This window comes from Panthera tigris, chromosome D3, assembly GCF_018350195.1.
Source record: "Panthera tigris isolate Pti1 chromosome D3, P.tigris_Pti1_mat1.1, whole genome shotgun sequence".
NCBI classification, from domain to species: Eukaryota; Metazoa; Chordata; class Mammalia; order Carnivora; family Felidae; genus Panthera; species Panthera tigris.
The window spans coordinates 32553630-32580429 of record NC_056671.1 but is presented as its reverse complement, the minus strand read 5'-3'; the positions used below and the strand labels follow the sequence as shown (position 1 = coordinate 32580429).

Genomic DNA, 26800 nt, shown 5'->3' with positions numbered 1-26800 from the left:
ATAGAGACCAGGACACTTTGTAGAAAAAGTCTGGTGCTGGGGCATCTGAGTGGCTCAGTCGATTGAACGTCCAACTCTATTTAGGCTCAGGTCATGATCCCAGGGTCATGGGATCAAGCCCTGCTTAAGATTCTCTGTCCCTCTGCCCCTCTTCCCCGCTCCCCCACCAATAAAATTAAAAAAAAAAAAAAAAAAGAGTCTAGTGCTGGTTTCTATAGACACATTGTTGTTGATATTGGCACAACTTGTTGCGAAAAGCAGAGTTCTGCTCTGCCCTCCTGCCCAGTTGGGAGAGGCAAGGACTGTTCACCCTGGAATTAGCCAAAGCACAGGCTTTTTTGGGCACTTTCTTCAGAGAGAAAAATTTGAATCAAAATCAGCAGAAAAGAACATCACCTTTGTTCCTATATTGGAAAGGAAAAGAAACATCCACACCCAGTAATGAGAACAACCAACATGAGTGTCATGATGGCAGGCAGCGGGGGCCGGTGACCCCAGGTTGTTCACAGCCTGCTCACCGAGGGCCAGCCTGGGGCTGCAGGGCTAAGCCATTTGTCCCAGCTGAGCAGGCCTCATAGCCTGTGGCACATGGAACCCCACAAAGGAGGTTGATTACGTGAGACTTTCTGGAGAAAAGGTCTATAGCTTTCATCAGCTATTTAAGGGATCTTGAACCCCAAAAGGTTGAGAATCACTGCCTTGGGATGACATGATGTCACAGGCAGGCAGTAACTCAACACTGAGGTTTTCCTGCTACACAAGAAATCATGAAAACCTTAATGCCCATTCCAGAATGTAAAGCACTTTTAATCTAGCTGCAGAAACAGCTGTCCAGACTGAGGGCTCCTCACTCAGACCCAGGGCTCTGCCTTCAGACCTGGCATTCAGGGCAGATGAATCCCCAGCCAGCCAGTTCTGAGTCACCATAGCTAAGCCTCAGGTGGGCTGAGCGGCTTGTCCAGGGTCTCACTCCCAGCAAGTGGCAGACTTGGGGCACACCCCACAGTGTTCCCGAGAACTGAAGAAGGACCAAGCTCTGGCTTTCTGGACACCCCTTCCATACCAGGGGGCTCAGCAGCCCCTGGGACTTTCAAGTGCGAATTGGCCAACGCCCCATCCATAGCCCTGCCCTCCTCACTAAAAATGTAACTGTCTGATCTTTCCTAATTGTGATTCCTGGTCTCGTTAAAGTGTGCAAAAAAGACTGCTTAGTTGCCCACAAGCAATTCTCCCTGGTTTTGTGAAAATTCACCTTGAATCTTTGTTAGCCGGCTCATGAATAAGGCAGAGTTCTCTGTGTTTGTGACTTGGCTTCAAAGGCACTAGAACCCGAGACCTGCACTGGTGGAAATACAGACACCCTGGGCAGCCCTCACGTACAAGCCCCAAATCACACTTTCCTGCCTGTTCCTGAGAGAGGACATCTTTCCATCCGAACTGTGTTCCTGAGATTTACAAAGTCTTCCCTCTGTTCAAATGTGTCCCCTCCCCACACATCCCTCTGCTCTGCCCTCCATCCTTCTAAACGACCCACTTTATGTAGAGTGCCCATGTCTTTAGATATGCTATTTATGCCCCTTGGATGGGTCTTTGCTTTTTTCTAGACAACTCCATACTGTTAAGACTCCGCTCCCCTCTCTACAATCTTCCCTGCTTTCCTTGAGGGAAAAAAATGGATGCTCTCCTCCTTCCTCCTGTGGCACCCTGTGTTGTAATTGTCTGTGGACACGTCCGTGCCCTCAGGGTGAGCTCCTAAAGGGAAGGTAGCTTCTTACTCATTTCGAAAGCCCAGTTCCAATGGCAGAAACTGGAATACACAATGCAATTCTACTTGGTTGTAATAAAAAATGAGCAAACTGCTAATTTACGCAACAACGTGGATGAATTTCACTGACACGATCCAGAGCAAATAAAGCCAAGTATAAGAGAGAAGATCCTGTAGGATTCAATCTATCTCAAATTCAAAAGCAGGCAAAACTAATCTGTGGTGATAGAAGCCAAAATAATGTTATTGCTGGGGCGGGGCAAGGAGGGGGTTACTGCCACGAAAGAGCGAGAGGAGCCTACTGGCGTGTTGCAAATATTCTTGATCTTGATCTGAGCGTCTTATAAACATACAAATTCTATGAGTTGTAAAACAAAGAACTGTGCGCTTTACCATATGCATATTATTATGCAATACAATTGTTTTTAACTTTAGAAAAAGGCCACCAGTGCTTTCCATTAATGAAACCAATTAGAAGCCAAAGGGCAAGGCGCTGCTAGTGCAATCCCAAGGGCCAGCATCCCGGAGCCCAAGGCTGGGCAAAGAAAAGCAGAGAATGGGTTGGGGGTGGGGGCGGGGAATAACTTGTGTGATGCTCAGTAAATGTTTGCTGAGTGGGATAGCAATCATTTACACCTTAGCATAAATAAATATATGGTGTGTGTGTGTGTGTGTGTTTCCAACAGTGAGTTTACTGGGAAGCAATATGGAAATAAGAGAACACTGGGCACTTTGGCTATGAGAAATAGTGGAGCAAACTGAACGAAATTCTTTGCCTTCCTGAAAGTTCTTCAGAAGATGCCCTGCTTATGTGGTCAATAGTCTTAGAGTTAGCCCTTTCCCAGGGCTCAATTTCCTTATCAATGCCATAATAAGACCTTAACACTTTTTAGTGATTGACAGCTGACAATGTATTTCAAAAGTTTATCTCATTTAATCCACATTGCAACCCACTGAGAGTTGGTAAGGAATACAGATGGTCAGGGATTATTAGAAATAAAGAAAGTGAAGCTCATAACAAGAAAAGAAATGCTGAGAAAACTTGCCCACAATCACAGAATCTGAAGGTTGCAAGGCCAGGGTTCTGACCCAGTGTTCATTGTTTTATCCACGTTGTTATTAAAAAAAAAAAACAAAAAACACAGAAATCGGGTTAGATGCCTGCCCAAGTTTCTCTGAGCTTTAAGCATCTATGTTCTCCATAATATAGTCCTGATAAATGAGAAGCAGCTTCTGTATCAGGTATTGACCCTTGGCTGGGAGCTGAACTCCAACTGTCCATCACCTGCATCGCAGTGGCCTTGGTCACCCACACTGATAGAGCACTCTGGCCCGGGCACTGGGCTGGGCCAGGCTTTCCCTTACAGGACTCAATTCTCTCCCAGCCTGAGGAGAGAAGAGCCCTGCGCCTTTTTACCGATGAGGATCTACAGCCTGAGAGATGTTAGGTGACCTGCCCGCGGTCACGTTGGAATGAGGTAAGGCCGGGCTAGGAAGCTATGCTCCAGAACAGGCTCTCAGCCAGGACTCTGAGAGGAAGGGGGATGCCCCACCTTGGAGAAGAAGCGAGACCAGGCTGCAGGGACCCCCATAGGCAGCTGCAGGGAACCAGGGAGGTCAGACTCTGGAAGTCGCCCTGAGGAGAACTGCACACAGACTCTATAGGGACTCTCGACAAACAGTGGTTGAAGTCAGCACAAAACATGGGATTTCTGATCTTAGTTGCACTGGAACATAGTAGTTGCTCAATAAAGATGCGTTAAATGGTGTTGAATGAGAAAGGAGCTTAATTGTGTCAGAGCTGGTGGCTGGAAATGTGCTGGAAAGGCACCAGTCGGCACCTGCAACCTGTCACTCACTTTCTTCTCTGCCGGCTCCTGAGCTTGGCTGTCACATGCTTATGAGCACAACATGCCTCTGCCCTCCTCTCCCTCTCTACACACCCCCACACTCATATGGCTCAGGTTCCCACTTGGGAGCAATGGTAGCCGGCCGGCCTTGGCTGCCAGCCGGGACCTCTCCCTGAGTTCCATCTGAATGTGGGCCACAGGCCGTGGGTCCACCCCACATCTCTGCCCAGTATGGTCCGCAGGCCTGTGAGCTGTAGCATAATCTCAATCTCCACCACAACCTTGCTCCCCCTCCTGTGTTTCTCCTCCCAGTAAGGGCATCACTGCCTCTCCAGTCATCCAATCTAAAAATATCGGAGTCTCTCCAGCTGCTTTCCTTTTTGTTCATCATCAGGTCCTGTGAAATGTTCCCTGGCAGCCCCTGCCCCCACCCCCGGAGCCAATGTCAGTGGTCTCACCCCTGACATATGTCACATGGATCACTGAAATGTCCCCTGGCCCCAGTCTGGCTCCTGAGCCACCCCAGAGTGGTCTTCCCAAATCTATGTCTGAACAGGTCACGCAGTCACCTCTGCTGGTTCCCCACTCAGGGCGACGGCCACTGTGCGTTCGGAGCTGTGCAAATTCACTCCGGCATGGCTGCCCTGAGCGTTCTCTTCTAGAACCCCCCACCCACCCACCCAGAAGCCCAGACATGCCAAGTAAGGCAGAATAGTCACAACAGCCCCCCGTGCCCCACTTGCTCTGTCACCCTTCAAGCCTCAGCTCCAGTGTTCCTTTCTGGACACCCTTCAGGAAGAATTCATCCGTTTATTCCCTTTGCAATTTGCATTCACACATTACTACTAACATAGTCCCTCATCCATTCATCAAATATTAACAAGTCCACACTAAGTGCCTTTGGATCCAGATGCCTCTCGAGACCCTAGAAATATGATTGGTTATTGGTGTGTCAAGATCTGTGACCTTGACCTTCACTGTTGCAGAACAGGTCTAATACACTTGTATCTTGGGCACGGCAAAGTGCCTTAAATATAAGGTGTCATTCAACTGGGTTGGTCAGGAGCTTGACTATAGACTGAGTATTAGGTGCTCTTAAGAGATCATTTTTATTTTGTTAGGAGTGCTAATGTCACTGTGGTATGTGTGAGAAGGTCCTTGCTTCTTCAGAGACACAAGCTGAAGAATGTTATGTGAAGGGGTTCAATAATAATACAGATAAATAACAAGCAAACGTATCAAAACGTTACCAGTGGCTGCATCCAGGCGATGGGGTGCTCATGTAGTGTTCTGTCTATATGTCCTTATATTCGAAAGTTTTCAAAATAAAAAGCTTTCTAAAAGGTGAATTGAGGGGCACCTGGGTGGCTCAGTCAGTTAAGCATCTGAGTCTTGGTTTCGGCTCAGGTCATTATCTCACAGTTTGTGAGACCAAGCCCCATGTTGGGCTCTGCGCTGACAGTGTGGAGCCTGCTTGGGATTCTCTCTCCCTCTCTCTCTGCCCCTCCCCAGCTCTCTCTTTCTGTCTCTCAAAGTAAATAAATTAATTTTTCTTTAAAAAAAGGTGAATTGAGTTGACTTGCCTGGACCCCTTTCTCATCTGTCAGACCAGGGGTGTGTTTTAGCCCACGTGGGCCACTATAACAACACACCACAGAATGGATGGCTTATAAACAACAGAAATGTATTGCTCACAGTTCTGGACGCTGCAAGTCTGAGCTCAGGGTGCCCGCCTGGCTGCGTTCTGGCAAAAGCTCTCCTCCTGGTTCCTGCTGTGTCCTCCCCCTGTATAAGGACCTAGGGATCTCTCTGGAGCCTCTTTCAGAAGGCACAAATCCCATTCCTGAGGGCTTCACCCTCATAGCTGAAGTACCCCCCCCCCCAAGTCCCACCTTCTAATACTATCACATTGGGTATTAGGACTTCAATATATGAACTTGGGGGCGGGACAAAAACATTCAGGCCACAGCAGAGTATCCGTGGAAGGAGCCACTAATGATCGGTCTTTTTTTTTTTTTTTAATTTTTTTTTCTTAACGTTTTTATTTATTTTTGAGACAGAGAGAGATAGAGCATGAACGGGGGAAGGTCAGAGAGACAGGGAGACGCAGAATCTGAAACAGGCTCCAGGTTCTGAGCACAGAGCCCGACGCGGGGCTCGAACTCCCGGACCGCGAGATGGTGACCTGAGCCGAAGTCGGACGCTTAACCGACTGAGCCACCCTGGCGCCCCTAATGATCAGTCTTAAGACCCTGTCCAGCCCCAGTGGCACTGAGCCGAAAACACAGCTCTGTGGCCTGGGCCTGGAGAGTTCCCAGAAGGCCCTGTGGAGTCCAGGACTCTGGAAGGAAATTGTTTTTGGCTTCAACACACCTTCAGGCAAGTCAAATGAGTGTTGGTATGTTGATCCCCATGCCCCTAAACGGGAAGAAATGTGTGTTTGTTTCTGTGAGCTAAATTGAAGGATGCAGACAGAAGGAGCCATGTGTTAGGCAATGTGTTAAAACCAAGGTGAGTCAGGTGATGGGAGGCACAGGTCAGGCTACCACTCACAACAGGGCAGTCAGCAGTTACTAACAATTTCTGGAACCAGTCACTTGACCATGTGCAGGACAGTATGTACTAGGAACTCTATATCCCAGAAAGTTTCTGCCTTTGAAGGGGCTGGAATTGAGGGACTGTTTCACTCCTTAACCTGCTCGTGAGACTTCTTTGATTTTGCAGGTAGAGCTCCGTGGAATTCCTGACACGCCCCCCTGCCCTCTTCTGAGGTCCCAAACAAGCCGACTTGCATCTTCTGGTACCATTATCTGCGCAAGCAGGAGGCCGACAAAATCTCCCTCAGCCCTGGCTTGGTTTTTCTGTTGCCTCCCTTACTCTGAGAAAGTCTCTTCCCTATAGCTAAAAGATTGTTAACCAAGTCCAACGGTCCGTTTACTCCTGCATTCTAAACACCCTTCTTACTGCCCCCCAAATGCCCATCAGAACAGCCGCGGAGCACCTAACAGGAAGGGAGCCAACTCCCTGGCCCCACTTCCCGAGAATCTAAAGGGCGCTGTGTCCAGGTGTCTGCGGCCACTTCCTCGCCTTGCCAGCCGGCTTGCTGAGCTTGGAGCGGGACGTCGGTCGGGGGCTGCAGCCCGGGCGCCCAACCCAGTGCGGCCCTGGGGGTAACTCATCCTTCACCTCATTCCACCGCCACCCCCGCCCCTCCGCCCGTGGCCCCCATGGGTTTGAAAGCAACACATCTGCCTTTTCACAGCCACAGCCACGCCGCCCAGGCTGCCTCACCTCTCAGAATGTGCAAGGCGAACAGGCTAACAACGACCGTTAGGGGACGCGCGGAGCAGCTGGTGGGTCTCGAGAGTCGTGGGGACCGTCCTCTGCAGCGGTCTGCGAGAACCGCTTCCCCTCCAGGGGCCCGGAACTGGCACGGACCCGGGCGCTCTCCCAGGAGGCGCAGCCACGACCTTCTGCAGAGGTGAGCCCCTAGCCAAGGTCCTCGCCCGGCGCGGGGCGGGCCGGCCGGGGCGGGGCTGGTGGCGGCGCTTTAAGAGGAGGGCGCGGGCGGCGGAGGCCGAGCCTGGGAGGGGGACCTTAGCGATGGAGACCGCCCGGGACTACGCCGGAGCCCTCATCAGGCGAGTGCAGCGCCAGCCAGGCTCTGGGCCACGCCTGCGCCCCGCGGCCACCCATCCCCCTGAGCCCCCGCCCCCCTGCGCTCTGAACGGTCTGCATCCCCCTGTGCCTGGCACCCCAGTGAGTCCCTCATTTCCCTGCGTCTCTCGTCCCCCGTGCGCCGTACCCCCAGCACCTCTTGCGCCTAGCAACCCGAGCGCCCCGAGGCCCCAGTCCCAGCCCACATGCCCAGCGGCTGCGCGGGGGTGCGGAGTCCGAGCAGGCCGCGCTTCTCCTCCCCCTCCCCCAGCTGGCCGCAAGTGCCAGGTGTGGCGCTCCCGAGGTGAGCGGGCATCGACGGAACAGGTGACAGTGGTGAGTGCGGGAGTGGCTGAATTTCTTGATGCTGCTGCAGCCGCCGGGGCAACCGAGGGCCCGGTCCTGGGAAACCCGGGCAACGCCTCCACGGTGCTCCCGCGCAGGGCTTCAGGGGGACCTCGGGGTCGCGACCGGAGCTGGGGCGCTGCTGGTGGGGACGCTCGGCGGCTTTGGGATGGGCCAGGCTTACCCCTAAGGGCGAGCGCGGGCTGCGGGCTCTGGGCTCCAAGGGGAGGGTGGGCTGAGCAGAGAGCGCCCCTCGGGCTCTGAACGCTCCCAGACCCCTGCTTGATGAGCCCACCCAGGCTTGTAACGGGATGTATGGGGGGAAGCGCTACCCCTCCTCGCCGCATCTGAGAGCGCCGACGCTGCCCAGGGAGGGACCAGGTGCCTTCCGAGGCTTCTTAGTCTTCGCTCCCTTCCCGGGTCTCGCCACCCGCTTGGGGGTTGATGGCACCGCAACACTTCCCCGCCCCCCCCCCCCAGCTGTCATTCATCCTCATATCTTGACGTACCCAAACCCGTCCTTGCTGATAAAATCCTACAAATATTGCATGGAAGTAATTCTCAAGTATAGACTTATGGAAGGGATAGTGCTTCTCTAAAGATCTTCAAAGTACTTCAAAAAGGATAGAGAAGCCCTTTGAGTTTTTTAAAATGCAGGTTTCGGAGGTGATCCTATCTGTACCAAAGAGCAGAGGGACAGGGTGGGTTGAAGGGGCAAGGTGGGGAGGGAGAATCACTTTACAAACTAGTGCGATCTATGGAGCTGAACTTGCCGTGCGCAACCCTCAAAGTTAGAAAAAGAGCTTCCAGGGGCGCCTGGGTGGCTCAGTCGGATAAGCGTCAGACTTTGGCTCAGGTCATGATCTCGCAGTCTGTGAGTTTGAGCCCCGTGTGGGGGCTCTGTACTGACAGAGCCTGGAGCCTGTTTCAGATTCTGTCTCCCTCTCTCTCTGACCCACCCCCGTTCATGCTCTGTCTCTCTCTGTCTCAAAAATAAATAAACGTAAGAAAGAAAGAAAGAAAGAAAGAAAGAAAGAAAGAAAGAAAGAAAGAAAGAAAGAAAGAAAGAAAAGAAAGCAAGCTTCCAAAATGTAAAGGCGGTCTGTCTGAACAGCACTGGGCTTTCACTTTAAAAAACAAAAACAATGAAGTCAAGTAGTAAGGAACCAGGGAAGGTGGGAAACAGACTTGTTTCCTGCATCTTCCCTAACTCATGTCAGCATGAAGGTGAGCCCTGGGTTTCCTTGTTGTTCTCCACCACCCCCCCCCGCCCCCCACAATCCCACTCCCAGGGGGTAACAATTATTAGCAGTTTAGAATCAATCCTCCGCACTTCTCCCCCTCAAATATGCAAATATACCCACTCAGCCACTTCTGTGAACCCTGAGGAGGTGGCAGGCCGATTTAAGGACTGCTAAGAAGGCACCCTTGATTCCTGGCTGGTATTGCCTGGAGGAGAAGGAGGAGGCAGAGCCTTCAGAATTAAGGCTGACCCTGCCCTTCCACCTGATCCCTATAACAGGTTACCAAAATCCAAAGTGCATCTGTGTAAGGTTTCCACTGGGTCAAGTGTGTATGAAAGTGACTTGCTTGTGAAATGTGGGCAGGTCAAAACGTAAGGAAATGTCTACTCAAAGACACACTCCTTCTGAGCTTGGCAAACTCTAAACGTGAGTGACTATTTGTCAGGGACGCACAGTGCAGTTCTTTCAAGAATCTACCTGCTTCCAAACGAAACTGGAAGAAAAAGGATCCATATTACTTGTTGAAAGGAAAACCCTGTCCTTCCCTGCCCTTCTTTAGAACTGCGTCAAGGCTGAAGACCCACGTGAGCCACAGACAGGGTAAAGGCCATGTTTGTAAGTTACAGTCTTGCTGGACTTCTGCCTCCTCTGTGTTCCTTAATTTAAACTAGCCGGACTTAACTCTTTTATTAGTGGAAGATTGCATTTTGCCAAAGAAAAAACTTCATCCACATATACATCATGTTTTAAGGTCAGCAATCCTAAAGTCTTAAACTAGTCATTAGTTTGTTAATCATCTGTGATCCCTCGAGGCCTTAGTCAGGGCGAAAGCTGCCTGAGGTCCCTCAGCAGAGCTCCAGACGTCAAGGATGGCCATACCAGTGTGTGTTGTCATAGGCAAAGCCACTCAGCCATTGTGTCTGTCCGTGCTAACGTTCATCCCGACCTTGAAGTTGTTACAGAACTGATATGTATTATACTGTGTGCAAAATTGCTGTTTTTGTTGCCATTTGGTACATCTTTCCTTTCCTTGAACCAGGAACTCTAGGTTTTGTATAGCTGGCATTTCAGTACACATTTTACCACTGTCTTTTTGTTATAAGCGAGGAACTGCATTTTCTACAAGTAAATCTCCCAGGTTACTGATGCTTACTCCTTCCTGGGTCTAAACTGTTATTTTAATAACATTTCCATGTGTTCAAAGACTTCATGGTCATATACTGAAAATACTCTTACTACATCAAGCATTTCTCTAGGCTGGTCAAGGCACAGATGTGAGCCAGCCGCCGTCGCTGTGGGGCAGACATCCCAATGTGTGTAGCCCGTCACGTGGCTCCCGCACTGCTGGGGAAGGAGGAGTCATCACTGAGGCTGAAGCTTCTCCAGCTTCTGCCAGTGGGTTAGACCCTGCACCCTCCTGACCACTCACTGAGACCCAGCCAGGCCGAATGGGTCCCGTCTGTTTTCCGTCCCGTCTGTTTCTCTGCATTGTTGCATTTGACATCACCACTTCCCTTCTTAAGGTGTTCCTTGTCCCTAGGCTTTGGTAGTAGTGGGTGGTTGGCTTGTCGTACCTGCTTGTGCGCGTTCTCTCACGTGGGTTCCTCCTTTCTACCTAACAAGGAAATGAGGGGCCCTTCTCTCTGAATGTTCCCCGGGGGCAGTACCTTACAGGGCCTCATGGAACCACCTCATCGCTGCTGACCCCAAATTATTTCTCTCTGGGGGAGGCTTTGTTCCCAGGCCTGCCCTTTTCCTTCTTATTCCACTTCTGGAATAAACATCGGTCCATACAGTGGCATAAAAACATGCTTGTTTATGACTCATGGAGGCTAGCTTCCTTTTACTGGAGTGAAGTTCACCTCTGCTGTCAGTCTGTGGCCTGTTGCTTTATTTGCTACACTTTGCTAAGTCGAGACTTCTCAGTTCACTTGGGGAAAAATACAAAGGCTTCTCTGTTTCCCTCACTTCTGGGAGATATGCCTCTTCACAGTTTTTAAGAATATTCTGTGAAGCCTGACTACTCTTTTTGTCTCGGTTTCCCCGAAACAATCTGTTTCCTTGAACAACCTGTTTCCTGGTTTTTCTTTTCCTTTTAGTGAGCTATTTCCTTCCTGCTTATATGGTTGTCTGCACTTTCCCAGGATGGGAGGGTGACCAGTGTGTGCTGTCTAAGGCTTCTCCGAGCTCCTGTCTCAACTTTGATATATTAAAATATTGAGGGGAGAAGAACAAGACATTTTAGATCTTGCACTAATAGCCAGTGACATAAAATATCCTATTAAGAGGACCAGGAGTGGGTTGGATCAATACCTTGCTTTCTTCATTTAGCTAGCTAGTTGCTTTGCTGCTCCTTTAGCTGGAGCAAAGTAAATATTCCTGGGGGCGCCTGGGTGGCTCAGTCGTTAAGCATCTGACCTTGGCTCAGCTCATGAGCTCGCGGTTTGTGAGTTCAAGCCCCGCATCAGGCTCTGTGCTGCCAGCTCGGACCCTGGAGCCTGCTTCAGATTCTGTGTCTCCTCTCTCTCTGTCCCTCCCCTGTCATGCTCTATCTCTCAAAAATAAATAAATACTAAAAAAAAAAAAAATACTCCTATAATAGTTGTTAAATAGGTTTCATGTACATAAAATTTCATTTAACTCCTTTTTATATTATCTATAAGATAGCCTGGATCTTGTATAATTTGACACGTCAGATCACTCATCCTCTTCCTAGAATGGCAGGATTTAATTTTCTTGTCTTCAAGGATTTTTTTTTTAGGTGTGCTCCGTAAGCCTTTTCTCCAACAATGACCCAGTGCCCGGTTAAGGAAACATAATGGGTAAGAAGAACAATATGGTGCGTATCTTTTTTTATTGAGGATGGCTGTCCTGAGGGCAGCGTGGGGAGAGGACCAGAAATGACTGCCAACACTTATCTAGTCCAGAAGTTAAAAGACAATAAGGACTTTGTATAATCAACTGTAGTACGTAACTGGAACAGTGGTGCTTACTGAGGCGTGATCGTTCGCATCCAATGAGGAGGTACAGGACCACAACTAACTAGGTCAAAGCTGTTCATGCCCACAAGGTGTGTCATTGGCCTCTAGCACCTGGACCTAAGATTCCAGCACATGAACTTTGTTCACCCATTTCTCAGATTTTTGTCCTAGCCTGTCTTTTACTCAGTGAATGGATCGCGTGCCAATGGCAGGCTAGGTGCTGTGGGGAAGTAAAAAATGTACAGACAGACCCTGACCTCAGTGAGTACAGATTCTAGAAGGGCTCGAGGACAACGGCAAGGAGTTCTTGCTTTGCAGGGGGAAGAGAGGCTCATGCTGGTGAGGGTCCGGGGTTCCTCTGCATCATAGGAGGCTTTTCACCTTGTAGGGCAGGCACCGTGGCGCAAAAGTGGGAGCTGGGTTCAAACCCCTGTTCTAGCACTGGCTAACTCTGACCTTATCCATTTCTTAACTTCCTGAGCCTCACTTTTATTCATCTGACGTGCCTGTCTTGTCAAGGTATTAGGTAATGCACTAATGCGCACGGGTCTGGCATAGAATAGAACTAGTCTCTCTCTCCTCCTCATACGGACTTCACCGTCGAGTTTAAGTTTCAGGTGCCATGATTAGGTTGCCAACAAAGCCAATTCTCAGTGTGAAGCATCTTAGGTAAAATCCTCATTGCCCCATCTACCAGATCACCAGAGACAGGACTGTGAGCAGGGGGCTCTGTAGCACCAGCTCAGCAGAACGTGGGCATCTTGTCCGTCAGGTTGTGTAACCGAGGAACCTGGTGTAACTCCTTGTAATCAGGGCAAAAGTTCAGAGGCTGTGTGCCAGCCCCACCGCTGTGTCAGCTCAAGGCTTGGATTCATCTGGTGGCTCTCTGATCAATCTAATGGGGAGCCTGCATCAGAGGCCAGTAACCTGCCACAGTCCCCTTGCCGTTGCCTCACTAGGAACAAATAACGCAGTGACTCTGGCGGCCTAGATGGGAAAGGAGCTGTCGGTGTTCACCGAGACCACTGTGGTCCTTTCAACCAGAGCAGCCCCAGACTGATGATTAAGTGATGTTTATTGCTTGAGGTTAGAAGTCCAGAGATAATTATGTCCTACTTCGTTTCCTTGTTAACTGAGTGACCTTGAGAAACCACTCTGAGCCTCGGTTTTCCCATCTGGGAAATGGGGTAATACTTTCCTTGTAAAGTTGTGATGATAATTAGTTAGTATGTATAAAAAGTTAGCATAAGCTGGCCATAGCAAGTGCTTGGATGCAAGCAGTTAGGAAGCACTAATATGATGCTAGCTGAATACACTTCAGACCAAACCTGTGCTAACTAACAATCTGGGTCTGATTCCTAGAATGCCCCCCCTTTTTTTTTTTTTTTTGCCAAGGATAATATGTAGATACTCACTGAAACTGGCTGGTCATGCTATGAGCATGAACTTAACCTGATGGTTTTTGAGAGCCGGTTCATTACTACACTATCAGTTTCTCATATAGAAAATTACTTGCTAGATCATTGAATTTTCACTTATGTCCATTTGTAGAACTTCAAGTTAGAACACATACTATTGAAAACCTATTTGCCTAGCACTAATCTAGGCATTATGGGAGATACAACAAAGAAGCTTTTTCCCTGAAGGACATTCCAATCTAGTTGGGAAAATAAAGCTTAGATAAATAAATGGCAATATGTATGTGTGGATGTGTGTGACTGTATGTGTGTAGGTATGTGTGTTTGGATATGTATAAAATAAAGTGCTAAATCCTAGGTGATAGTATAAAAGCCCCTACAATTTTAGCCTTCATGGGGTTAATCTAGACGGTCCATTTTATGTGTCAGAAATCAGTGATGTCCTCACTTTGTATCTTCTGTAAGATTGTCCTAAAAATAAGGCCCTTCGTTTCATTCTTCTGAATGTCACTCTACAAGTATTTGTCCAGATCGTCAACAACGACTTGAGTGCCTGCAGTAGGTAGGATACTGTTTAGGTGTGGGGCCAGTGCAGCTGTAGGCTCTCATCCCTCGGGGCCTGGGGGAGATTAAGTGAGGTCATGTGTCACTTCTCACAGCACCTGACATGAAGCAAGAGCCACGTGAACTATTGATAACTTATGTTGATATTCTTTCCAATAATTTCTTTGCGGGTATATCCCTAAATTTAAAAAGCCCACCATCCTGGGTGAAAACTACGCATTTCTAGACTGTTCTCCAAAGAGACTGAACCAGCTCCTAGTGCCACCAGCAAGGCACATCTGTTGCCCCTTATTGGAGTTATTTTTTTTTTAATTTTTTTTTCAACGTTTTTTATTTATTTTTGGGACAGAGAGAGACAGAGCATGAACGGGGGAGGGGCAGAGAGAGAGGGAGACACAGAATCGGAAACAGGCTCCAGGCTCCGAGCCATCAGCCCAGAGCCCGACGCGGGGCTCGAACTCACGGACCGCGAGATCGTGACCTGGCTGAAGTCGGACGCTTAACCGACTGCGCCACCCAGGCGCCCCTGGAGTTATTTTTAAATCACTTCTTGCATGTGTGTTTGAAAGCATGCACTGGTGTGTCAAAGGTGGTTTTGCATTTCTTTAATTGTCATCAAAAGCCTCATATGCTCCATGGGGCGCCTGGGTGGCTCAGTCAGTTACGAGTCCGACTTCGGCTCAGGTCATGATCTCACAGTTTGTGGGTTCGAGCCCCATGTCAGGCTCTGTGCTGACAGCTTGCTCAGAGCTTGGAGGCTGCTCCAGATTCTGTCTCCCTTTCTCTCTGTCCCTCCCCCACTCACACTCTGTCTTTTTCAAAAATAAATAAACATTTAAAAAAATAATTAAAAAAATGAAATCTTAAAAAAGTGTTAAATAACTACTAAAGCAGTAAGCTTCTCATTTATCCCCCATTTTATATATATACATAAATGTATAATAAATATTTACATACATACATATTATATACATGTATATTATATGTATATTATATGTATTTGTATATGTATTATATGTATAGAATATGTATATATTATATGTATACATATATAATATACATATGTATATAATATACATATATATACATGTACATATACATATATGTATATATAATATGTATGTATGTATAATTTGACAACCAAAGGTTGGAGGTTTTTTCCCTCAGAAAATTGTCTTGATTTGGTTTTGTTCGTTATTTTCCCTCTCTGTGTCAGTTTATTTTATTTTTTAATAATTTTTTTATGTTTATTTTTGACAGAGACAGAGCGCAAATGAGGGAGGGGCAGAGAGAGAGGGAGACACAGAATTGGAAGCAGGCTCCAGGCTCTGAGCTGTCAGCACAGAGCCTGATGCAGGGCTCTAACTCATGAACTGTGAGATCATGACCTGAGCCGAAGTTGGATGCTCAACCAACTGAGCCACCCAAGAGCCCCTGTGTTAGTTTTTTTAATAGTGAAACTTTAAATTAATTCTTTGTTAAATGTGGAATTTACTCCAAAGTGTCATGTGACATATGGCCCAAAGTTCCTTTCCTTCTCATTATTCCAACAACAATTATTATAGTGTTCTGTTGTTCCTCATCTTTTCTAAGTTAATTTCTAAATGTTAGTTTATTGCTCTAGTGACCACTATATGGATTTTCGATTCCTGGCTTAGTTTTACAATATGTAACTTTTGTGTGTGTACCTAATTCTTTAACTACTTGGCTAATTCATAACCTCTTAAGACTTTTCAGCAATAGGGGTGCCTGAGTGGCTCAGTTGGTTAAATGTCCAACTTCAGCTCAGGTCATGATCTCACAGTTTGTGAGTTTGAGCCCCGAGTCAGGCTCTGTGCTGACAGCTCAGAGCCTGGAGCCTGATTCAGATTCTGTGTCTCCCTCTCTCTCTGCCCCTCCCCTGCTTGTGCTCTGTCGCTCTCTCTCAAAAATAAACGTTAGGCAAAAAAAAAGACTTTTCAGCTATAAAACTCATGTTCACAAAATCGAATTCTTATTTCTTTTTTGAGTTTGATGCTCTTACCACTTCTTTCTCACATATTTACTACAAGGACTTTGAATGTTCTAGTAAAATAGGCATAATGATGGCTGTGGTTTTTAATTGTTTGTGTTATTTGTTTCTTGGATATCAGGATTTTCAATGATCCCCAATTTTCTTTCTTTCAGATGCAAATATGAAAACTGTTTTAATTTGTATACTTCAAACCCCTCTTTGAAGATTCCTTTTTTGAAGATAATGTCAAAGATATTTTTTACTTTTCTCCTCCATTTCCAGGCCCCTGACATTTATGGGATCACAGACCAAGAAAGTCCTGCTAACCCCCCTCATGCACTCAGCTCGCCCTTTCCGGGTCTCCAACCATGACAGAAGCAGCCGGCGAGGGGTGATGGCCAACAGTCTGAAGGAGCTTCTTAGCAAGGTGCCAGGAACCCCGGGGCTTTCCCATCCCTCACAGGAGGGCCCCTGACCGCATGCAGGGCTATGGGCTTAGATACTAAGCCAGGGCAGGGACAGAAATGCCACTGTCATGGCCTTGGAGAGTCTGAGGGGAGAAGAAAAGAATGAAAGGGAACATTATTACATCTCTGTACCATAAAAGATTTAGCTACAGACACAAAAGCCTTAAAAACAGTCATCAATTGATAATACAGCCTTTCTTCTTTGACAAGGGAGAATACAGGGAAGCAGCAGCCTTTGGAAATCTGTTTTTGGTTATAAAGCCCGGAGAAAAATAGTCCTTAATCTAAAACAGTGTCCTAGATCACCAAATAAGGAAGAATCACAGACTCTCTGGAGTCTGTGGAGTCAGGTTATGGAAGCATAACCCAGACAGAGACACCTGTGGAAAAAAGAAATGAACATCCAACATGCAGACCCTGAAGCAAGAGAGGGTCAGATATGTGATGTGAGCCTAAGGCTCTTTAAATATCATTCTGTCGCATTCTTCATTTTATTTGGCAAAATAAGTGAGTAATTATAGAAACTCTAAATTTGATTCGGTGTCTTCATTTATCTCATGTCCTTGAAATCTCTGAAGAAGATTGGTCCATTAAAAATCTTTTCTTTTTCCAAGCCAAGACTGAGTCCGAGATGCCAATGAAGGTAGATCTTTATCATTAAAGTTTTGGCAAAATCAGATCACTTCTGAATCTATAACTTAGTCAATGGCTTTGAGTGGTCAAAATGGAATCTCTTCCTTTATTCCATGTCTCTGATGTGTTGTCAATCTAGACCCTGGATGCCTTAGTTATCACCAGCGGACTGGTCACTTTGGTGCTGGAGGAAGACGGAACCGTGGTGGATACGGAAGAGTTCTTTCAGACCTTAGGAGACAACACACATTTCATGATCTTGGAGAAAGGGCAGAGGTGGACACCGGTAAGCAAAAACACTTGTCCAAACAGCTACCGGGCAGACTTTTTTACCCACAAAAGTGCATTCCCTACTTTGGTGTTGACTTGTCCTCTTTCTGAATATGAACTTCATATTCACCTAATAATTGGATCTGCTACCCTCAACAGGATTCTTAAATGTGTTTCTAGGGAACTTAGCATCTTAGTGAACCTGGGCTATAGGATTTAAAGCAAGCAGTTCTGGGAAACAGGTTTAGGCCAGTAAGTAGCTATGGGTCCTTTTAAAGCACACAGATTGACCTGGTGACCATTCACTGTCTCTGTCCTCAGGAAGCCAGCAAGCTAACACAGCCAGTGAAATTAGGTACGTGTGTGTGTGTGAATGTACAGTGATTTAGAAAGGTAAACAGAGGGATGCCTGGCTGGCTCAGTCAGTAGAGCATGCAGCTCAGGTCATGATCTCTTGGTTCGTGGGATTGAGCCCCACATTGGGCTCTGCGCTGCCAGTGTGGACCCTGCTTTGGGGTTCTCTCTCTCCCTCCCTGCTTGCACTCTCTCTCAAAAATAAATAAATAGACATTAAAAATAAATAAAATAAAATAAAATAGAAAACAAACCAAAAAAGAGGAAAGGTAAAGAGATGGAATAAAGACTTCTATGTCCAGGAAAACTACAGATTATATACATATCTTGGAAAACCTTCCCACTATAAAACACCTAAAAAAGTAAAGCAAAATTTTAATACGTATTTTATATGCCTAACTGACCTCCCAGAAAGGAAAATCTTCAGAGGCCAAAACTTTTATGGGAGCCAGAGTCTAGAGAAGTGATGTCTTACCCCTGAGCACCTCACTCATGGCCATCCACTGACTTCAGTGACTTTGGGCTGCAGTTTTGACAGGTGCTGGCAGGACAGGAGACAAAGTCTTGGGCTGACACAAGGTAAGGGGCCAGATTTTAGATGCCCACATAAAGCAGAAGAATCTTAAAGGTCTCTCCCAAGAATCTGTGGCCACCAGCTGCCCTCATGAGGTTTTAGGGACTGCTGATTCCAAAAATACCCAAGAGAGCTTTTAGTTTCCAGAGCCCCAGGAAGGGAGGCATCAGTGGAAGGAGTTTATTCATTGAGTTTTTGCTCACCTGGTCCCTCCCTCCAGCCCCAGTGACCCAGGGTTGACCGTGCCCCCACATAACCAGCAGGAGAAATAGGTTCAGAATGAATCAAATCACAAAACGTAAGGACTTAAAGCACTATAAGTGAGAGTAAGCAGAAATAATAAAGTCAGGCCTCCAAAGACCTCAGATGTTGGAATCATTGGATACAGAGTATAAAATAAGTGTATTTAAAATGTTCAAAGAGTAATCAAAACTAAGAAGGGATGAGAGGTAATCAAAAGGACAAGGTAGACTTGAAAGAACCAAATAGAATTTCTGGAAGTGAAAAACACAACAATTAAACAGAGACAGGCATCACTGAAGATAATAAGAAAAAACCTGGAAGATCTGTCTCAAGAAGGTTCCCATCATGTAGCACAAGAAGGTAGAGGTAGAAAACACAAAGGAAGCTGGAGACATGACTGAGAAGGTCTAATATATGTTTGACATCCTTAGGGTGTAATGTTTTTGTTGTTGCTGTTGTTTTAAACAAGGCTGTACATAAACCATTTTTTAGCTGTTGTTGTTTTTTTCTTTTTAGTAGGCTCTGCACCCAACATGGGGCTTGAACTCAAGACCCTGAGATCCAGGGTCACATGCTGACTGAGCCAGCCAGGCACCCCTGCATAAACCATTTTTTAAATGACAATTACAACTCCATTAAGAATTTTGTTCATCAAACGATACAATAAAGTATGTAAAATAATAAGCCACAAGTGAGCAGAAGGTGTTTTCAACATAACCCAACAAAAGATTAGTATTTGATAAATTTGGGGAACTCACAGAAATCAATTATGGAAACAATGGACACTCTAATGGAAAATGGGCAAAAAAACATGAACTGGTATCTGAAGAATGGACAGTAAAACATAGTAAAAAATTTTCAACCTCACTGGTGATTAGGAAAACGTAAGTTAAAACCACAATAAGATACTCTTTTACACAATTAAATTTGGTATTATTAGGGTTTTCCATTTTTTCCATTTTTTAAGATATGGAGCAATGAACTCTCTTACACTCTCACCAGCAGCTGTTTAAAACAGTTTACCTTTATCCCATAGAATTGAAGCACCACCTATGACCTGACAAGCCCTCTCCTAGATGTACAGTCAGCACACAGACACCCAGCCATGTGCCTCTACATAAATACATGTAAATAAATACACAGGTGACTATCCATTGAATGGAATATGCTTCGGCTGTGAAAATGCATGAAGTACAGCTACAGGGATCTATATGAATAAATCTCATCAACTCTGTTGAGTGAAAACATCACAGGATAACCCATTAAGCAAGTAATCTTCAAACTTTTTGACCTCAGGACCCCTTTACACTCCTAAAAATTAATGAGGACCCCAAATAGCTTTTGTTTATGTGGATTTCAGTGGAGTCTATAGACATCCATCAATCAGAGGTTCTCAGCTGGGAGCGATCTTACCCCTTGTCTGAAGACATTTTTGGTTGCCACAACTGGGATGAAAGGGGTACTGGTGGCATCTAGTGGGTGGAGATCAGGATACTATGAACTATTCTACAAGGCACAGGACGGCCCCTGTGACAAAGAGTTATCTGGCCCCAAATGCCAAAGTGCCAAAGTTAAGAAACTATAAGCTATAGGGGTGCCTGGGTGGCTCAGTTGGTTAAGTCTGACTTTGGCTCAGGTCATGATCTCATGGCTCGTGAGTTTGAGCCCCACATCGGGCTCTGTGCTGACAACTCAGAGCCTGGAGCCTGCTTCAGATTCTGTGTGTCCCTCTTTCTCTGTCCCTCCCCCACTCACACTGTTTCCCTCTCTCTCTCTCCCTCTCTCTCTCTCTCAAAACTAAATAAACATTTAAAAAAAAATTTTTAAGAAACTATAAGCTATATAGATATTACTTATATTTGAAATTAAAGCTGAGAAAATTGTAAATACGTATTTTAAATTAAAATTAATTTTAATTTTAAAATTAAATTTAATTAAATGTAATGTTGAAAATTAAATTACTAAAAATAATAACCCAGTACTGATTAACTTAGATTATATATTTTTATAAAAAAATAACTATTTTCCAAAACAAAAATATTTAATAAGTGACATCTTTTTACATTTTTGCAAATCTTTTTAATGCCTAACCAAATAGTAGAAGATGGCTACATTTTCATATCTGCTTCTATATTCAATCTGTTGTAATACATTGTTTTGGGAAGAAAATGGGACCTCCCACAGATATGTAGTTAGAAAAGGGAGAGCATTTTAATAGTCTTTTCAGATCATTGAGGATATTCTTCTTTGATATGACACCAAAATCCATTAAGTGGTCTTTTCCTAAAGGCTGCTGCAGTGTGGAATCTGAGGGCATACCAGTGAAGTTTCCTGTTTCATTGGAATCATTGGTTTATCTTGTGCTTTGGCTGGATCGTTTTCCCAGGGATGATTTTATAACCTCATGCATCGGTTCTTTATAAAATGTTGATTTCATTGAGTGACGCAGGTTTCTCAGCTGGGTAGTAGAAAATTCCTCCGCTCATGAGAGAAGGAGAACAAAAAAGGCAAATTTCACCTTGGTGTTTATTATGAAAATAGTTTTGATCTCTCAGCCCCCTGAAAGGGTCTCTGGACCTCAGGTGTCTCCAACGTACATTTTGGGAATCTCCACATTTAACCAATTATAGATAATCCGAAAATGTACAAAATTAGCAATATGATGTTTGAGACTCATGTGTGTTAAAAATAAAAGTAAGGGAGTGATTCACAACTTAGATGGTCTCCTCTTGAAGGGAGGTGGAAGAATATAACTGGTGAGAGGCATAGGGGTGATAACAGGTTGCCAACATTTTATCTGGAGTGGTGAGTATACCCATCATCTACCCATGATACATACAGATCAGTATGTGTACTAATACCCGTATCAAATATTTCATCATTTTTCCAACTGGAAAAAAGACTATAGACCAATTATAAAAAACATAAAATTTAAAACATAGTATCTCTGAAGCAGGTGAGGAGATCATGCCAGTAGATTAGAAGAGCATGCGGTGAATTAGACAAATTATTTATTTATTTATTTATTTACTTTAATTTTAGCTTTTTTTTTTTTTTTTTTAGAGAGAGCAAGCAAGAGTGGGGGAAGGGCAGAAGGAAAGAGATTGAATCTTAAGATCTATGTTCAGTGAGGAGCCTGATGCAGGGCTCAATCTCATGACCGTGAGATCATGACCTGAGCTGAAATCGAGAGTCAAGTTGCTCAACCAACCGAGCCACCCAGGCTCCATTAGACAAATCTTTTAAAAGGCAATCTTGAGCTGGACAACTTTTTGTTTGAGAAATATGTTTTGGGCAGTATAATAGCCCCCCAAAGAGGTCCACATCCTAATCCCTGGAGTCCAGGGAGGAGTTACTTAGCAAATGGACCTAGCAGGTATGATTAAGTTAGGGATCTTGAGCCAGGGAGACGGTCCCAGATAACCCAGGGACCGGTATCATCCTGGGGTCTTCACAGAGGGAGAGGAGGGTCAGAGTGAAGGCCAGAAGCAGAGAAAGAGGAGGGGAGATGTGAGAAGCTGAGGAATGAGGGCTCCTCCAGAAGCTGGAGAAGGTGAGGGGGCCATGTGTTCCCGGCAGCCTCCGGAAGGAACCATACTTGGTGGCTCGTTGTGAACTGCCAACCTCCAGAATGTAAGGGTCTAAGTCTCTGTTATTTCAAACCACTAAGTTTGAGGCCAATTTTGTTTGACTCGGATGAGAACATCCAGCCAAGAACTAGTCACCAGAGGACCCCCTGCATCTTCAGTCTGAGTGCCTCTGAGGCCTGTGAGGAAGCAGCACCCTGGAGCCCTTTCAGGGTGAGGCAGGGGGGCAATCATTTCTTCTTCTTGAGCCAGCGAGTTAGAGAAATCCGGGTCACCAGCAGATTAGCTTTGTGAGGGCTGGGTTTTGATTTAAGACCAGACTTAAGGAAGACATTTAGGGGGAATAAGATAAAAGCTTCCATATGTCAGAAAGGAGTACAAGGTGGTGAGAAAGAACAGTGGGAGGATTACAGGTAAAATTCCCCCTTTTTATTCTGTAATCTTAATTTTTACTTTTATTATTATTTTTTATTAGAGAGAGAGCCAGTGCATGAGCAGGGGAGGGGCAAAGGGAGAGAGAGAATCTTAAGCAGGTTCCACACTCAATGCAGAGCCTGATGCAGGGGCTCGATCCCACAGCCCTGGGATCATGACCTGAGCTGAAATCAAGAGTTGGATGCCCAACCGACTGAGCCACCCAGGCGCCTCTGTAATCTTAATATTTAAAAATGATGTTTCCTAACTGCTGGACAGCACCCCCTAAAGGGGCAGCAGAAACTCTTGTGCATTAAACAGTGGGTTTTACCGTCAATATCTCCTGTCTGTGTGGGAGGAGAGAAGGGTGGCTCCACCAAGAAGCATTTGGACACTTTTAGGGGAATTTATGTTTTAACTTCACATATAGTTGATTATTGGCATTGATGAATTTAACATTTATAGCCTCAACTGCCCCCAACCCCAAAGGTTCCGGAGACGTAGTAACTGTACTGATTGTGTAAATTTGAATACTACAAGATCTGTGTGTGAAGCAAGCCTGTAGGGAGAGTCGCCCCTGGGCTGGCATTTGTACCTTGGCATGGCTTCTTTCTCTTCTTGCTCTCTGCAAAGCTTTCTATGGGGAGGACGCTACCGTGCTCTTTATAAACCTGGGGATTGACAGAGGTCTCTGGCTTTCTCCCCTGACCTAAAGGCTCTACTGATGTTTCAGGAGGACCTAGAGGGGCGATTGTAACCCATGTCCCCAGGAGGTCTGTTTCCATCCAGGGTGGTGACTAGAAAACACAGGAAGCCCTGGGAAGTTCTCACCCTGCCCCTTTCTTCAGCCACTTGATTCTGAAACTTTCTTCCCGGCAGCCTCTTGTAAAGTGGAAATAGTGCTCCCTGCTCCTCTTTAAGCCAACGGTGCTACAGTCCTGAGACTGCCCGTGTCCACCAAACACAACCATCTCCTGAACCCCTACAGTCCAGCCCCGGAGCCACACCGCACTCATCCCACGTCACTGAACTGAAAGTAGCTTAGGGAAGGATACTTTCTAATGGGTTTGGACGTGATAGCAGTATGAACACATTGATGGGCTGAAACCATGCCTTAGGTAATTAGCAGCTCAGTCACCAGCAGATTTTAAACCAAGAGTCAAAACTAGCAAAAACCCAGAATTACACAATTTGCACGTCATAGCCGGAGATGCTCCTTAAGTCTCTTCCTCCCTCCATGGTTCTAGGGTGGTAACCACGTCCCAGCCCGTCAGCAGCCAAAGAAATCAGGAATAGCAAGAGTCACCTTCGACTTGTACAAGCTGAATCCCAAGGATGTCATTGGCTGCCTGAACGTGAAGGCCACCATGTATGAGATGTATTCGGTGTCCTACGACATCCGGTGTACGGGAGTCAAAGCCCTGCTGAGGTAACAGACATGGGGGTCAACTGGGTTCTGGAAACTGCGCCTAGGCCATCCCCAGCCTGCTGCTTTGCACTGCCAAGCCCAGCCCCCCGGGGGCCCTGACCTGCCTGGTAGCTGCTGGCTTTCACTAATTCACGATGTCATACGGTACTTTTCCTCTTACACCCAGACTTACGTCAGAAAACAGAGAGTCTTGAGCCAAGGTGTATATACATTTTTTTCTTCAGGGACCATTAAATACTAAATGGAATCAAAAACTAGATAATAAATATGGAAAGGAACCAAATTTCTTTTAAAAACTAGGGCTGTGCACTTTAAAATCTTTTTTCTAAGCAATGGCAGCTAAAACGGAGCCATGGCGATTCTGACCCGGTTTGCACAGAGTAGCCACGAACCCTGGAGGAATGCTCTTTGGTATCTTCTGTATTACTGCTAACTTGAACCTAGCAGCAAGGTGGCATGGGCCTGTGCCTTTTCCACATACCCACATGCCCTGGCAAGGGCACTGTCGCCCCACAGGCTGAGGCCAGTCTGGCAGATCCGGGAGCCTGTGCAAGACAGATCCCCGATCCATACCCGCACCTTTCTGAACAAATTCTGTATGTTCACCAGGAATACTCTGTGGTTGCAACCAGGCTGGACACCTGCCCTTTGCCTCTGAGCAGCCAGCTGTGTGACCTTCAACAGGTTGCTTAATGTCTCTGAGACTTTGTTTCATCATCTTTTAAAAGAGAAGGTTGAAGGGGCGCCTGGGTGGCGCAGTCGGTTAAGCGTCCGACTTCAGCCAGGTCACGATCTCGCGGTCCGTGAGTTCGAGCCCCGCGTCAGGCTCTGGGCTGATGGCTCGGAGCCTGGAGCCTGTTTCCGATTCTGTGTCTCCCTCTCTCTCTGCCCCTCCCCCGTTCATGCTCTGTCTCTCTCTGTCCCAAAAATAAAAAAATAAAAAATGTTGAAAAAAAAAAAAAAAAAAAAAAAAAAAAGAGAAGGTTGCTCCTAAGTGCTTTGATTGCATAGGCTCTAAACACACCTACTTCTGTCCTCTAGTAAATTCGTATTGATCCTCTAAATAACCACTTCCTGTGGAGGGATGGATGGAGGGGGGAGAGACAGAAGGTCTAAAAAGGTTGCAGCGGCTGACAGCAGCTTTGGAAGGAAATGCTTTGGAAATGAGATTGGCCTCCTCTGATGGGGCCCCAGGCCCTGGCACAGAGGGAGCTCAGGCAGTGGCTTCTCAGTGGCTTCCATTTCCCTCTCAGAACCATTAATGGCCAACTCATAGACAATTGTCACTGGGCCCGTGTTGAAATCTCAACACCTGACCCCCGGGGGAGCTTCCTCTTTTGGCTGAGATGGGAGAAAATAGCTTGATTGATTGGTTTTCTAAAATGAGACAGGAGAGTTCTAACAACTTGGAAAAGTATAATGAAGAAAGTAAACCTCACCTAAAATCCCACCTCAACAAAATCTTTAAGAGGCAAATTCGGCCTTCTTGTCACTAATTCTTACCATCTGACATCTGATGGCACCACAAGCAGCCACAGAAGTCACCAAAGTCCCCACATCAAAGGCCTCACACCAGGGTCCTGTTGTGGGATCCCAGGGCCAGGGGGCTCTCCCGACCAGCACAACTGACCCCCAGGCCTTGTGACATGATAGGTCTTTAAAACTGGAATGAAATCCTTTAACTCTGGACTCGGTACAGAGTAAGAATTTGAGTCAAAGCCACTTTTTTAGTCTGAAATAACAGGAATGCCAGCCTCAGCCCTGAGGCGTAGAGGCCACAACAGGGCCGAGATGGGATGTCCCGGCCACCCTAAGCAAACTGGGTCACAGGATCAGTCTCCTTCAGCTTCTCCTTTCACACCTGACTTGCCTGATTTTAGTAACAAGCCCCAACACCCACGGTGGCCAGAGTAAGCAAGCTGCCAGAGGACAGGACTCGCTGTGTGCTCTCCAGAGCACCGTCAGCCTACTCAGGGCTTCCTAGTTCCTGAACAACAGGCCACGTTTGGAAGCGGCTAGAAGGAAGGTGGTCTTCGGCCTCGTGCATCAGCATGTGCGCTGTAGCAGGTCCTGGCGGGCTGGGGGGTGGCTCCTTCAGTGAGCGGTGCCTGCTCTGAGCGGATGTTTGGGGGGAGGTGAAGGATTCCCGCACTGTCTGCCCCTCGCTGGCCCAGAGCTCCAAGCCTGACCTGTGCCCCGTCCCCTTTGTTGCAGAAGCCTGCTGCGGGTCCTGTCCCACGCCGCCCAGGTGACCGGACAGTTGCTCATCTACATCGGCACGTACATGCTCCAAGTGCTGGGTGACATGGACGAGCAGAGCCCTCCCCGGTCACACTCCAGACGCGGGTTCACAAGTGGATAAGGATGCACGCTGCAGGGGACCCAGCCGGCTCTCGACCCAAATATTCGCTCTCAGATGATGAATTTTGAAGATGCTTCTGTTCTAAACCACGGGCACTTGCACAAGGCCTGTCACTTGTACTGGGGGGTGGCACGCAGGGGAAGGAGGAGGGGTGGAGGCACATGAAATGGGGGCTGCAGGAGGGGACGCCCTGAGGGGAGGAGATTCGTAGGGGCCTCCGTGGGGACAGGAAGGACCAAAGGGCAGGCTAGTGTGGTGGCCCGGAGCCGCACAAACCTGTGTTAGGCCTCTCAGCTCCTCACCTCCTGCAATAAACCGATCGATCGCAAGAGCTACTTTTAATACAGGTAATTCTTCCTTGTGTCTCTTCCACGTTCCCAACAAACAGCACTCCTGCATATAAGCAGAAGTCAGCCAGGATGCCCTAACAGATCATGTTTAAGTCCCTGTTAGTAGTCGATGCCAGTAAGCTAAGGAGCTGTCAGATGTTACTCCGGGGTGGGGGGGGGGGGGGGGGGGTGTTCTACTGTGGGTCTTGAATGAGCCCAGAGGGACCCAGAAGCTTCAGAACCTAAAGTTCTGGAGGGCTTCAGCCAGTGCTTATAGCCTTTTAAAGAAACAAAAACGAAAAAAACAAAACAGCCCCCACA

The 26800-nt window shown here is 46.8% G+C and overlaps 1 protein-coding gene across 3 annotated transcripts; it reads left to right on the top strand.

The window, feature by feature from the left end:
• The first annotated feature begins 7156 nt into the window (after positions 1-7156).
• CIDEA (cell death inducing DFFA like effector a) lies at positions 7157-26492 on the top strand. 3 transcript variants are annotated; one of them, XM_042962523.1, is made up of 5 exons: positions 7157-7256; positions 16100-16244; positions 17057-17203; positions 23607-23788; positions 26003-26492. In XM_042962523.1, the coding sequence occupies exons 1-5, from the start codon at positions 7219-7221 to the stop codon at positions 26148-26150; spliced, it is 660 nt and encodes a 219-aa protein (XP_042818457.1). In that variant the 5' UTR covers positions 7157-7218; the 3' UTR covers positions 26151-26492. The 3 variants fall into 3 exon arrangements, with proteins under 3 accessions (XP_042818457.1, XP_042818458.1, XP_042818459.1); XM_042962524.1 differs by lacking the exon at positions 7157-7256 and adding an exon at positions 7407-7608; XM_042962525.1 differs by lacking the exon at positions 7157-7256 and adding an exon at positions 11611-11683.
• The last annotated feature ends 308 nt before the right edge of the window (positions 26493-26800 follow it).

What these genes read in the sequence shown, in the direction of transcription:
- CIDEA (XM_042962523.1), top strand. Translation starts at nt 7,219, where the DNA reads ATGGAGACCGCCCGGGACTACGCCGGAGCCCTCATCAG. An exon ending in AAGGGCAGAGGTGGACACCG is followed by an intron (nt 17,204 to 23,606) that starts GTAAGCAAAAAC and finishes CCATGGTTCTAG; the next exon opens with GGTGGTAACCACGTCCCAGC. An exon ending in GGAGTCAAAGCCCTGCTGAG is followed by an intron (nt 23,789 to 26,002) that starts GTAACAGACATG and finishes CCTTTGTTGCAG; the next exon opens with AAGCCTGCTGCGGGTCCTGT.